Source organism: Arachis hypogaea, chromosome 5 (genome assembly GCF_003086295.3).
Source record: "Arachis hypogaea cultivar Tifrunner chromosome 5, arahy.Tifrunner.gnm2.J5K5, whole genome shotgun sequence".
Classification (NCBI taxonomy): domain Eukaryota; kingdom Viridiplantae; phylum Streptophyta; class Magnoliopsida; order Fabales; family Fabaceae; genus Arachis; species Arachis hypogaea.
This window is the reverse complement of record NC_092040.1, coordinates 12,510,441-12,524,024: the sequence shown is the minus strand read 5'-3', so window position 1 is coordinate 12,524,024 and position 13,584 is coordinate 12,510,441. Positions and strand designations below refer to the sequence as shown.

General features: G+C 34.8%; 1 protein-coding gene across 1 annotated transcript; it reads left to right on the top strand.

Moving 5' to 3' along the window:
• The first annotated feature begins 9,848 nt into the window (after window positions 1-9,848).
• LOC112800814 (protein IQ-DOMAIN 22) lies at window positions 9,849-13,105 on the top strand. Its single transcript, XM_025843215.3, has 4 exons — window positions 9,849-10,401; window positions 11,920-12,093; window positions 12,181-12,261; window positions 12,356-13,105. Exons 1-4 carry the CDS (start codon window positions 10,072-10,074, stop codon window positions 12,950-12,952), a joined length of 1,182 nt encoding a protein of 393 aa, XP_025699000.1. The 5' UTR covers window positions 9,849-10,071; the 3' UTR covers window positions 12,953-13,105.
• The last annotated feature ends 479 nt before the right edge of the window (window positions 13,106-13,584 follow it).

Here is a 13,584-nt window from a genome sequence, read left to right as displayed (position 1 = left end):
CGAGACAATTCTTGACTGGCTGATTCTTCAATTTGGTCAGACTTGGGATTTTCTTTGCTTGTTCTAACTCCTTCATAATCTGAATCAATATTTATCACAGTACTGGGAATTAAGTTAGAATCACAAAAAGTAACATGTATGGATTCCTCTATGGTTCTATGTTCTTTAAGGTAAATCCTATAGGCCTTGCTAGTGGTGGAGTATCCAACAAACATTCTTTCATAAGATTTTGGATCAAACTTACCAAGATTTTCTTTGTTGTTAAGCACAAAACATTTGCATCAAAAAACATGAAAGTACTTAAGATTTGGAGGGGTTCCTTTCCATAGCTCATAAGGAGTTCTTTTCAACCCTTTTCTAATTATTGTCCTATTCAAAATATAACATGTTGTATTTACAGCTTCAGTCCATAGAAATTTTGGAACCTCATTCTCACATAACATAGCCCTAGTCATTTCTTGAAGGCTTCTATTCCTTCTTTCAACAACCCCATTTTGTTGAGGTGTTCTAGGGCATGAAAAATTATGAGAAATTCCAAAGTCATCACAGAATTTTTCAAAGTGTTGGTTTTCAAATTCTCTTCCGTGATCACTTCTCAAATGAGCTACTTTTAAATCTTTTTCATTTTGAATTTTCTTGCAAAGGGTTGAGAAAGCATGGAAAGCGTCATTTTTATGAGCAAGAAAAAGTACCTAACCAAATCTAGAGTAATCATCTACCACTACCAAACCATAGTGTTTACCTCCTAGACTTTGTGTTCTAGTTGGACCAAAAAGATCAATGTGTAACATCTCTAATGGCCTTTTGGTTGAAATTCCATCTTTTGGTTTAAAAGAGGATTTGACTTGTTTGCCTAATTGACAAGCATCACAAGTAAGATCCTTATCAAATTTAATTTTAGGAATTCCTCTAACTAGATTTTTCTTCACTAGCTTAGAAATTTGGTACATGCTAGCATGATCCAACTTTCTATGCCATAGCCATTTTTCAGACTCAAGAGATGTAAAACATGTTACATTTTGTTCTTTCATATCATCAAGAGTTAATCCATACACATTGTTGCATCTCTTAACTTCAAAAAGAATATCCCCAGTTTTTCACAAACAACCAAGCATGCAAATTTTCTAAAAATTACTTCAAATCCCAAGTCACACAATTGACTTACACTAAGTAAATTGTGTTTCAAACTATTGATAAGAAGAACATCATTTATACAAGATGAAAAGTTTTTACCAACTTTTCCAACAGCCACTATCTTTCCTTTTCCATCATCACCAAAAGTGACAAGTCCTCCATCATATTCATCAAGCTTTATAAAGAAGGTTGTCTTTCCGGTCATATGCCTAGAGCATCCGCTGTCCATGTACCACATATTTTCCTTCCTCTTGGATGCTAGGCATACCTACAAAATAAGCTCAAGTGACCTTAGGTATCCAAATTTTCTTGGATCCTTTCACGTTAAACCATCTCCTATGTCCCAAATCATTGTAATAAAAAATAACTTTGTATACTTTATCACCAATCATTCTTTTACCAAAGAAACACTGAACAGGAAAATGACCGCTTCGGTTGCATAACCTACAAAACCTTGGAGTTGCTGTTTTGTTAAAGTATGTGCGATCTTGAAACTTTGTGTCATTGGATGAAGAAGCTTTATCTTTAAAAGAAGGCTTCTTATCAGATTTATAAAATCCCAAACCAGCTTTATCAAAGAGTGGTTTTTGACTAGCCAAAATTTGATTTAGATTTTCAGAACTTTGAGTAAATTTGGCTAAGTCATCTTCAAGACTTTTAACCTTTTTCAGCAACTCTTCATTTTCCTTAAAACAGTTTACATATGCAACTACCGAGTGATCACTTTCACAACTTCTAAGTTGAGCTTTCAACTGCTTATTTTCTTCCACAAGATCACAAGCAGTTTCGGCCTTCCTTAACTTTTCTTTGAGAAAATTATTTTTAGCTTTAAGAATGGAAATTTGTTGTTCAAGATCTTGATTATCAGTCAGAAAACATCTTATTTTTCAGAAAGGTGATCTATCATAAGATGAAGGTCTTCAGTGTCAGGGTTTTGAAAAAATACCTGATCTACATGATTTGCCATAAGACAAGGCTGTGACTTGGTCTCAGATTCTTCATCACTGTCTGAGTCATTTTCCAAGTCTTCCCATGATGCCATTAGACCTTTCTTCTTTCTTCCTTTTTTCTTCTCCTCTTTCTTCAACTTAGGACAATCAGATTTGTAATGCCCCATTTCCTTGCAGTTGAAACACGTCACTTTGCTAAGGTCTTTCTTCATTTTTCTTGAGCTGCCGCCTTTGCCTTTGAACATCACCATTTTCCTGAATTTTTTTGGCAAACAACACAAATTCATTTTCAGAGGAGTTATCACTGGATTCATCATCCAGAGGGTTATTTACAAAAGAAAATGCAATTCCTTTTTTTTTTTGACTCCTTTTTTAAATAAGTGTTTTCAAAAGCAAGAAGGTTTCCTCTCAAATCATCAAGTGTCATGGAATCAAGATTACTGCTCTCAGAAATAATTAAAGCTTTTGTTTCCCACTCTTTAGTGAGACATCTCAACACTCGTCTCACAAACACAGAATCAAAATGTGTTACTCCCATAGCATCCAAGCCAACAGTGATGGTGTTGAACCGTTCGAACAGTTCATCAATGGATTCTCCTTCCTTCATTGTAAACATTTCATATTCCATGTTTAAAATGTTTATCCGAGTCTTCTTTATAATGGTGGTTCCTTCATGAGTGATTTGTAATTTATCCCAGATTTCCTTTACCGTTGTGCATCGTGATACCCGTCGGTACTCCTCAAAGCTGATAGCACAGTTGAGTATATTTATGGCCTTGGCATTTAGCTCTACTTTCTTCCTATCTTCTTCGGTCCAGCTTGCTTCTGGTTTAAGAGTGACTACTCCTTCAGCACTTGTGTTAGTAGGAAATTGTGGTCCTTCTAGGATGATCTTCCAAAGCCTGTAGTCTACTGCTTGCACAAAGATCTTCATTCTCTCCTTCCAATAGGTATAGTTTTTCCCATTGAAAAGAGGCGGTCTGTTGCTTGACTGCCCTTCTGTGAGATTGTACGATACCAGATTTGAGCCACTGCTTTCTGCCATGAGGATCTTTTATCCAAGGTGCAAAGCTTGATCTCTTTGAGACCAAGCTCTGATACCAATTGATGGTTTCGGTTGCTAAGAGAAGGGAGGGTTGAATCTTAGCCCCTTTTTTTCTTGAATACACTTTCTGGTCTTTGAGGAGACTTTTCTTTTTTTTTTTTTGTCTCGTCCCTAGCCACGAGACTTTTTATTTTTGTCTCGTCACTTGGCACGAGATATTTTTTATTTTAGCTCCTATACAGCAGAAACAGAAATGGAGTAGTAGAGAGAGAAGATTGCACCCAGATATATCCTGGTTCAGCTGCTAAGTGCAATACAGCCTACATCCAGTCTCCATCACAATAATGATGAAATTTCACTATAATCATCCAGATTACAAACTGTAAAGTTCTAACCCAACTTACAAGGGGATTCTCACAGAATCATGAAACACAACATAGATGAACAAAGGAACTCTAAGACATCTATGGCTTTTTCTTTTAATTTTGCACTCTCTGCCTTTTTCCGCTCTATGGCTTTTTCATACAAATCTCACTGTTTGCCTTTTTCCATGAGACTCAAGACATGACAAAATTAAACAGAAAAATTACAAAACAGAATACATTGAAGGAGAAAAAAATTTGTAAGCTTAGGTAGCTATGAGACTTCTGTACCTTGCACTCTCACTATCTTCCCTTAAATCAAACTGTGACTGTTCACTCCTTTTATAGAGAAGAGAAGCCTTCACAGTTGAAACAAAACCAAGCTTAACTTATTTTCCTTCAAAACAGATCCGGTTCGGCCACAGAGAGAGAAGAGGTAACTCATGCAAAACCCAACATGCAAATACCTCTAGTTCTTCCTTGGTCATCACTCTTCATCAATCCGAGCGCTCCATCCTTGGCTTGCTCTTCCAAGATGGATTTCTGGCCCTTGATGCTTCATGATGATGATGGCTTCATCTGCTCCAATCTCTGCCTCTTCCATCACTTCACCACTCTAGCTACTTCCTGTGGTGGTTGAGCAGAATCAGAGACAAGCCATGCCTCCAAAGATCTCCTACTTGCTGGCCGAATCTCCTTCTTTCTTTTGGGTATGGAGAGCTCGAGATTACCTCACCAAATCTTACCACTTTTGGTGATAATCTCAGCCACAGCATACTTTTATTGAGTTATATTTTCTTGCCATAATTAGTTTGATGGTCTTGATGCATGCAGCTTCTTCTTTCTTTTGGTAGCTTAACATAGCTTCCATTGTTTCCTGGATAATAACTGAAGAAGAGAAGCAAATAGAGAGAGAAGAGAGAAATTTGAAAAGCATTGATTTAGGAAAGAGAATGAGATTAAATGAAATGATTCTTTCCTTGCTGAGTAGCGTGTAGTCATTAGTACTACAATCAAATCAAGTGTCTTGCTTTCTCTCTCATAGTTTCCATGCAATAAATGACAATGTAATAAATTTTGGAATCCATCACATGGTGAAATGCTTGGATCCGTTGGAAGCAATTTTGCTTTCCTTCTTTCATTTGTTTTGGATCAAGCATGAGGAATTAACATTGGGCTTAGTTGTTACAATTATTTATTCTGGCCCAATAGTAACATTTGCTTTCCTGATAAATTTTGGGTCATGCATAGAGCAAATAGAAAAGCATTTTAAGCTTGGACTTGTAACCATAATGGATTATATTGGCCCAAGTAACAAAAAATTTATTCAGCCATACTCATCATATTTTATCAAAACCAAAGGCTGAATGTAATTTGGCTTGCACCAGAAATTTGTTTTTCAGCCCAAATAATCCTGCATTGCAAAAATTAATTTAATTATTCAATCCAATATTAATTTAATAATTCTTGCAATTAATCATAGTAATAATGTTTGATCATCACTTAATTAGAAATAGAGTTTTCCAAACTCATCATAGATTATACCCAGATGGTTTATTACTAAGGAAAACATTGCAATATGTGGTAATACCTATTTTGCGGTGGTTTAAACGAAACCGACGCAAAATGTAAAACAATAAATCACCTAGCGGACATATAGCGGCGGTTTTTAAAAAGACACCGCGAAATGCAAACCTAATTGAAATATAGCGGCAGTTTGAGAAAAACCGCCGCTAAATGTCAGTCTGATTGCAGCCACAACCCCTAACCGCCGCTATATGCGCCGCAGGTTGTCATTTCGCGGCGGTTTAACAAAATCGCTGCAAAATTTTCGCTGCTATTGCAGGAATTGTTGTAGTGCGATAAAAACGTTTAAAATATTTTTTTAAAGATACATTTTAATAATTAAAATGTAACATATATAATCAATTTGTTTTTGTCAAAATTAGACCAGATAAATTAATTTGACCGAAAAAATAGTAAATCAAATCTTAAACTGGTCTAAATTAATATTATTTTTTTTTATAAAAAATGACTACAATATCTTTATCATAGAAAATGATTAAAATACTCTTATTATATATATATATATATATATATATATATATATATATATATATATATATATATTAATTTTGAGAATCCTAAATTTTAGCCCTTTACTTCTCTGTTGTCATAGGGCGTGTTAGAATTTAGAATTTTCAAAATTTATATATATAATAGGAATATTTTAGTTATTTTTTATAATAGGGATATTGTAGTCATTTTTATAAAAAGTATTAATTTAAACTGGTTCAAAATTTAATTTATTCGTTTTTCAGCTAAGCTGATTTGTCCGGTCTAAATTTAATAAAAATAATACAATTTAATCGGTTATATGTGTTGAATTTTAACTATTAAAAAATATTTTTGACATTTTTATCCGAGTGACTCCTATTAAAAAATATAATAGGAGACTTATGATGTCTAACTAGGAAGGGTGTTAAAAAGTTGCACTAACCATTACAATGTCTAATACTAAAAATAATGAGTAGTGCTAGGGGACCAACAGAATTTGTGATGTGTAACCATCAATTAGTCATCATCAATATTTTTAATAGTGTGAGATGATATTTAATGGTGTAAAATTACTTATTTTTCTTTTGATTGTCAAGTGCTAGCCAAAGTTCAATAAAAATACTAGCCCTAGACTTTCTCAAAAATAATAACAACTTTCTTTACATAGACTCTAGTTCATCTACAACTCTTGTTTGTGTCCGTCACGATTCAGCTTCATCTCTTTGACTAATCCGATTGAAGTGTCTCGATTCCTCTTACACTTATGATGAGCACGATTGTCAACATTATGCAACATGATATCTTTATTCTTCTTGTGTCCATGCTTGTGATTTTCTTTCTGAACATGATGCAAATGATCAAAATTACCACTCTTCTTCAGAATGCTTATGCCTTTGCTTATGCTTGGGCTCACAACTAGTCCTTTGCCTATGTTGGGAACCATGCTTAGGGTGCTTAGATTCTTGTCTATGGTGGTATCTTTTGTCATATTTGTAGTTATGTTTATCCATATGATTAGATTCTTGTCTATGGTGGTGTCTTTTGTTATTGTGCTCAGGTTGGACTTCTTTATGCCGAGCAGTTTCGGATACGTGTGTCGGTCTAGATTGATGCTCGACTTCTTCTGTTCGTTCTTGCCGATCATTGTTGTTTTCAATCCGAACATTAGCTAGCTTGGCAATCTGATTCGCCATTCTTTGATTTTCTTCCGCTATGCGCTAGTTGGCTTATTGTAACTCAGTTACCATCCTAAGGAGCTCGGATGGTGTAGGAGCCATGTGTGGAGGTGAAAACGTTGAGGCCGATTGAAAAGAAAGGAATTATATTTTCGGCCCCACGATCAACGCCAATTGTTCTTGTGTGAATAACCTGGACGTAACCTCGGCTACGGGAGTTGATACCGAGCTTTAGCCTTTAACGCCGAGCTTTATCCTTCAGCGCCGAGCGGTAATTACAGTGAGTGAGAAGTGAGTGCGAGACCAAGAGAGAAGTGAGCTAGAGACCGGAGACGAAAGGTGAGAGCGATGAGAGAACAGAGAAGAGAGACAAAGGGGGTTCATTAGATTAGGGATTGGGGGATACGACACCGTTTCTGATTCGGTGAAAAGGTGAAAAGAATTTCACTAAGTGTTTGGGGGATACGTTTTTCAAATGTAGTTTAAAAAGTGTGGTTGAATGGGTGTTTTTCTTGTAATGTAAGTTGGGATGGTCCAAGCTCTTCATCCAGAGGGATGTCACGTCACGAAGAGTATGAACAAAGGGGGAGTGTACCTGCAAAAGGCACTCCGATGTTTAAGTTAGTACTGTGAATTCAGTGTGTCCTTCGAGAATAAAATATCATACCTTTATAGGTAGAGTAGGATAAGTCGGTTGCACTTCTGTTGGTCATCTGCATTGAAGAGTAGTCGTTAGGTTTTAATAAGTGATAGTGTCTGGTCGGATTTTTTTATTCTAGGATATAACGTATAACGTCGAGTTATAGCATAAAGTGCCGAGTTATGACGTTCGATTTATAATAGCCATATCTCTTTTTTTTTTTTGGTATGGTAATGGGGCCTAAGCCCAAGAAAACAAAACAAATATATTACTCGATGGTAATAGCCATATCAAATAAGTAAATGTGTGAGTGTATTTATAAGACCCAAAAGAATTATCCAATTTATGAACCAAAAAATAAAAATAATCGAATCGGGCTTTCTCGCTAGACACAAAATGTTGTGAGCTGTGACTTGTCAGCAATGAATAATCTTCTTAATGGTCGGTTGATTTGGCAATGACCTTTTCCTTTTCCATTGTTGACTCCTTCTTCCAAGTGTTCCCCAATGTTAATTGTTCCAATTCCCAAAACTCACTCTTGATACGTCCTCGTCCCTACCGGGTACCAAAGTGTTAATGTCGCTACCATTACTTCTACTACAGCTACATCTGCATGCTTCCATCATATTTGAACAAATTTCAGTTCACATTTGCAAATTGGTATAATAAAAAGGATTTAGCTAAAAGCACATGATAAATTATTATTAATAAAAAATTTTAAATATTTTTATTTAATGAATATAAAATAAATATATTAACATTTAATTTTTTTATATTTTTAATAAAAAAAAATTTAATTTATAAACTTATTATGTGTTTTTAAAACACATGTTAGTTAAACGGCTAAATTCTAATAAAAAATATAAAAAATTTGAATTGTTAATTATCCATGGACCCACCCGGCAGTTCAGCATGACAATCAGCACATAAAGGTCAAGTACAACAAATTTTTGCATACAAAATCAATCTCACATACATTGGTATTAATCAATGGCAAGATCCAAGATGCAATAACTATTTTCATAATTTGGGTAGTTGTCTAGTTTAGTGTTATGAGGCTTATAATAAATAAGGTAGGGTGGGAAAATACTATGGATGTGGCTGATTTGAGATTATGTGGTTGCTAAAGTTATGACTTGTGCAGTCATCACCACCTTGATCAATTGTCTATTAAGTTAAGTGTCGGCACAGTCATCACACCATGATATGTCAAGAAGACATCTTTATTTATATATTTGGTAAAAGTTTTTCACATGTAACTATTCTAATAATTTTCCACACTTTCATGTATTGTCATTTGTTTGTGTTGTCTTTCCACTTCTTTTAAGCTAAAAGGCCTAAAAGCAATCCCTTCCAATAGTGTGATTACCTTTTTTAAGACTCAAAAATTAAACACTATGTCTATGTATATTGCTACACTTCATTTAATTCTATTTCACTCTATTTAATTCTATTTTATTTTTACCATTAGGGACTCAAATTCCTTTCAATCTGATACCTTACCAAGGTCTTGCTGGTATTAATCAACCATAAGATTGCCGCTTTCCCATGTGAAAATAATGAAACCTGATTGTCGCATGGACAATTGGAATTTGGAAATGAAACTGGGTGGGGTGCTACAATTAAGAAATAAAAAATGCGGATAAAGAAGAGAAAAATCATAATTAAACTGGGAAATTGGAATTTGTAATATAGTGAAAGGGGACCATTGGTTACTGGACCTGACAAGTGAGAATCCATTCACAACTATTTAGTTTGCTTCCTTCCGCTCGGATCGCGAGCTCTTTTTCAACTTTTCATTACTCCTATTATTTTTTTAGATAATTTTGTTAGTATTTCGAATACTTATGATAAAAATGATAATTTATTAATAATAAAACAATAATTTTTTTATCAGTTTTTCTTTTATAAAATATAAAATAGTTATTTTTTATGATTTCTTTTTGAAAGTCAAAAGTAATTTTTACCATTGGATCAATGGGAAAGCTACAATGTACGGGTAGATACGCAAGTAGAGACAATATAGATGCACACGTTTTGACTGGTTTCAACTTCACATTTATATGGGTCAGCTCAGCTGAACTAACTAGTTATAAATATAATTTTTCTCAGGCATACATAGGGTTTTTTTTTTTCCTACTACCATAAACTTTTGACTTAGCTATTGCAAACTATTTTTGTGCATGGCATATTTGGCCAAATAAATTTGGTTAATGTATTGCATTTTGGGTAATTATTGTTATAAAAATATTATTTATATACTAAATTAATTATTAAAATTATTTATTATATATTTATATTAATAATTAATTTTAATGTACACCTAACTAACATCATTTTTATTTTTAAAAAAGATGAAATAAATCTTGCATACATTGAATCTGAAGAAAACAAAATCCTTATGAAAATGACAAATCATACTAAAGCAATATTTTCATTGCACACGGATTGTGGTAAATATGAAATAAATAAATGAAGTTTGGTACTTTGGTCTGAGGGTAAGAGAACGTGTTCCTATTCCTAAGTTATTTTACTACTAATCTTTGCACACTTTTGCTGACGGAAAAAGTCATCAACCGCCTCTCTCTCTCTCTCTCTGACTGACTCAATCTCTGAAACACTCCACTCCCTCCCTCTTCTCCTGACTCCTATATCTTCTCTTCTTCTAATGAATCAAGAAGTAGTAGCAGCAGCAATGAACACATAAATGGGTAAGGCAACAAAATGGTTTCGCGGGCTTTTTGGTCTCAGAAGGTCTTCTGACTCTGCACCACCACCCTCTACCGCCGCTCCAAAACCACACAAAGACAAACGCCGTTGGAGCTTCGTTAATTCTTACAGAGAGAATAAGAACCTCCACCAACATCGCCATCAAGTACGACTCCATGCTTCTTCTGCTCATGACCCTGCCATCGAGGTGGTAGCCGCCGCTGGACTCAAAAGCAGCGGCAGCGGCAGCGGCAGCGGCGGCAGAAGTGCCGTCTCTCGCGAAGAATGGGCAGCCGTTAAGATTCAGGCGGCGTTTCGAGGCTGTTTGGTTAGAATCATCATCATCTTCTTCTTCATCTACATCAATGTTCATTATTCTTGTTCTTTTTCTTCCCGTTGCTTTTAATTAAAAAAAACATATTAGTTATTGCTCTTAATTACTACGGTTGCGCTTATTATCAATAAGGTTGAAACCAAGCGGTGTAGAAGTATTTTATCTTGGCGTTGACAAAGATACATTGGAATTTTGTTGTTCCTAAAGAAATTAAAAATGTGTCAAACACAGCCCTGGTAAAAGACCTGCTTGGTTAATAGAAAAGCATCACATGCTTCACTGGTTAATTCCAAAGTCTCACTTGTCATATAAAAACTACGTCACTCTTTCAACAATATTTATTTTTATCACGCTTTTAGATAATTCAAGAGCCTTTTGTTGAAAATAGAATTTATATATATTTGTGTCAGGTGTAATTTTTGGTAGTTTGCCCGTATTTTATTTAGGAAACGACGTCGTGTTGTGTAGTGAAGGTGGTTCCTTCTTTCCTGCTACATACATAGGTAGCAGTTGTTGCGTGTTGTTTTGGTGAGAATAGAAGTAGGGGCCTGGCCCTGGTGGTGTGAAGGGTTGTAAAATATGGCAGTTTTTGTATTTATTGAAGCAGCAGCAGTGGAGTGAGGTGCTCTCTCTCTTTCCCTCTCTGCGTCAGCATCGATCAGCATCATTGCTGAACCCTCTTTCCTTTTTCTTTATGAGTTGCTGGTTGCTGCCCCGTTCACAATTAATTGTCTTGTGAGTTGTGATCACTGATGGATGGGGAGAGAGCCTTGGTTTTCACTCCTTAGCACTTCATTCAATAAAACATAAATTGTTGGTCCCTCTCATCTGAGCACTATGAAACTCATTTTACAACGATTCAGTTCTTCTCCCATCTGCCCCCCTATTTACTTTGGTGTGTGAGGGGACAGATAATGGGGAGTCAAACAACCCCAACTTCTCTTGTCTCTGCCTTTATTTTTCCTTCATTGAGATATATGTTCGTCCTTTTGTGTGTCATTATTCACCACACTCAGGTTGAGATTGTTGACCAGACGAGTATATATATATATATATATATATATATATATATATATATATATAGAGAGAGAGAGAGAGAGAGAGGATAAATATACATGTTTTTTACATATATTTTTAAAGTATATTTTATATTTAAACATGTATTTTATATGAATTTTTAATTTTCAGAATTTAGTTAGCATGGTTTATATTAATGTTGCCCGACAGAAGTGTTCTTTCTTCTCCCTTTGTGGGCGGGTAGTGTTGTTGTTGTGATGTCCTTGTCCTCTTTATGTCATGCCATCCCCCATTATTAATTAATCCTATTACCGTTTAACTCTTAATTTGGTTTTACAATCTTACTTACAAAATTAGTTCTTGTTATCCAATTATGTATCTAATTATTTAAGACTGTTTTAGGTGCTCTATCTTTGTTCCCATTTTTGTTGAAATAAATGTAGATATTTATTAAGTAATTGTGCACATTTTGGTGTTTGATGTTGAAAATGGAAGGCAAGGAGAGCACTAAGAGCCTTAAAAGGATTGGTGAAGCTGCAAGCGTTGGTGAGAGGTCACATTGAGAGGAAGCGCACTGCACAGTGGCTGCAAAGAATGCAAACTCTCTTACGAGCTCAGGCCCGTGCCCGTGCCTGCCGGGCCCAAATTTTGCAGGCCCCTCACTTCCATGTAAGCATCTTTTTTCTCTGGATAATCATGCTTGTCATTGGATGAATATCATACGAACCACTTGAGAAATTTGGTCACGTTTTACAGGTTCCAGCAACACCAGAGAAATTTGAAACACCAGTCCGTTCTTCCAGCATGGAATATAATCACTCGCCATCAGTACTCAAGGTATTTTTTTTCTTTTTTCTTTGTTTATAGTTTTACTCTTCCGGGAACAAATTTAGGGAGTTAACTTATCAGAGCATTCATGTCATTATTGTAGAGAAATGGTTCTAGATCCCATGTCACCATTGGCAATCGAGAGATAGAACGATCGTGGACGCAACGAAGATCATGGACAAGGACTTGTAGCATGGATGATGAAAGAAGCGCGGGGATTTTCGAAATTGACTCTGGAAAAGCACACAAAAATTCGAAACGCGGAAATCTCTTCGACTCGACGAGTCAGCCATTGGTTTCAGATCATTACAGGCAGAGTTTCGCCACCACAAGGGACTCAACATCTCATCAATCGGGTCATAGTCCATATTCCTGTGAAGTTGAGGAGAATTCAGTGTGTGATGCTGTCAATTTTACTTATACTCCCACAAAGAGTGACGGCTCTAATAGAAGCTACCTAAGTAGTGGTTGTTGTGAGTACTATCTAAGTTACATGGCTTACACTGAATCTTCCAAAGCCAAGGTAAGATCTTTGAGTGCACCAAAACAAAGACTCCAATATGAGAGGTGTGGTTCATTCAATAGGTTCTCGCAAACACAAAGGGTATCATCTACAATGCGTGCAAGCTTCACTAGCAAAGCCTATCCAGGTTCTGGGCATTTGGACAACCTTGGATTGCCCCTCGGATATAGATACTGAATTTATGTATATGCTTCTCTCAGTGTTATCTTTTGTGTAGTGTCAATGTGATCGCTAACCTAGCTAGGCTTTTGATTTGATTCTTAAGCACTATACTTGTATGATCAGCCATATATATTCCATGTGTTAAAAATTTAAAATGGCTTACTATAAGACGACTAGTACTTTTTGCTTTATGTGGTAATCTTCATGGTGACCACTCGGGTAAAACGTTTATTTCATCTTTTATGTTGTGTTTTAATTGGTTTTTATATAATTTATTCGGTGTTTCTAATCATATATTATTAAATTTTTTAAAAGATTTTTTTTCTAAAACAATAAAAAACATTTAATTTAGATCAAAACAAAAAAAATAATAAATTAATTATTAAATTTTTTTAATTATTTATATAAAAAAATATATTATATTCATCAAAATATATATATAAATAAAACAAGTTCAAGCCTTTTAAAATTTTTACAAAAAAAGAATAATTAATTTATATTCGTTTAATATATAAAATAATTACTATATTATTATATTATAAATAAAAATTCACTAATTTAAATTTTTTTTCATTTTTAATATAAGCATTAGAAATAAATAAATTTTTTATAACTAAATGTAGTATAATAAAATATATATAATATTA

Bases quoted from the DNA above. Each gene is read 5' to 3' on its own strand.
- LOC112800814 (XM_025843215.3), top strand. From the start codon at position 10,072: ATGGGTAAGGCAACAAAATGGTTTCGCGGGCTTTTTGGTCTCAGAAGG. The intron at 10,402-11,919 runs GTTAGAATCATC...TGAAAATGGAAG, and splicing joins CGGCGTTTCGAGGCTGTTTG to GCAAGGAGAGCACTAAGAGC. The intron at 12,262-12,355 runs GTATTTTTTTTC...TCATTATTGTAG, and splicing joins ACTCGCCATCAGTACTCAAG to AGAAATGGTTCTAGATCCCA.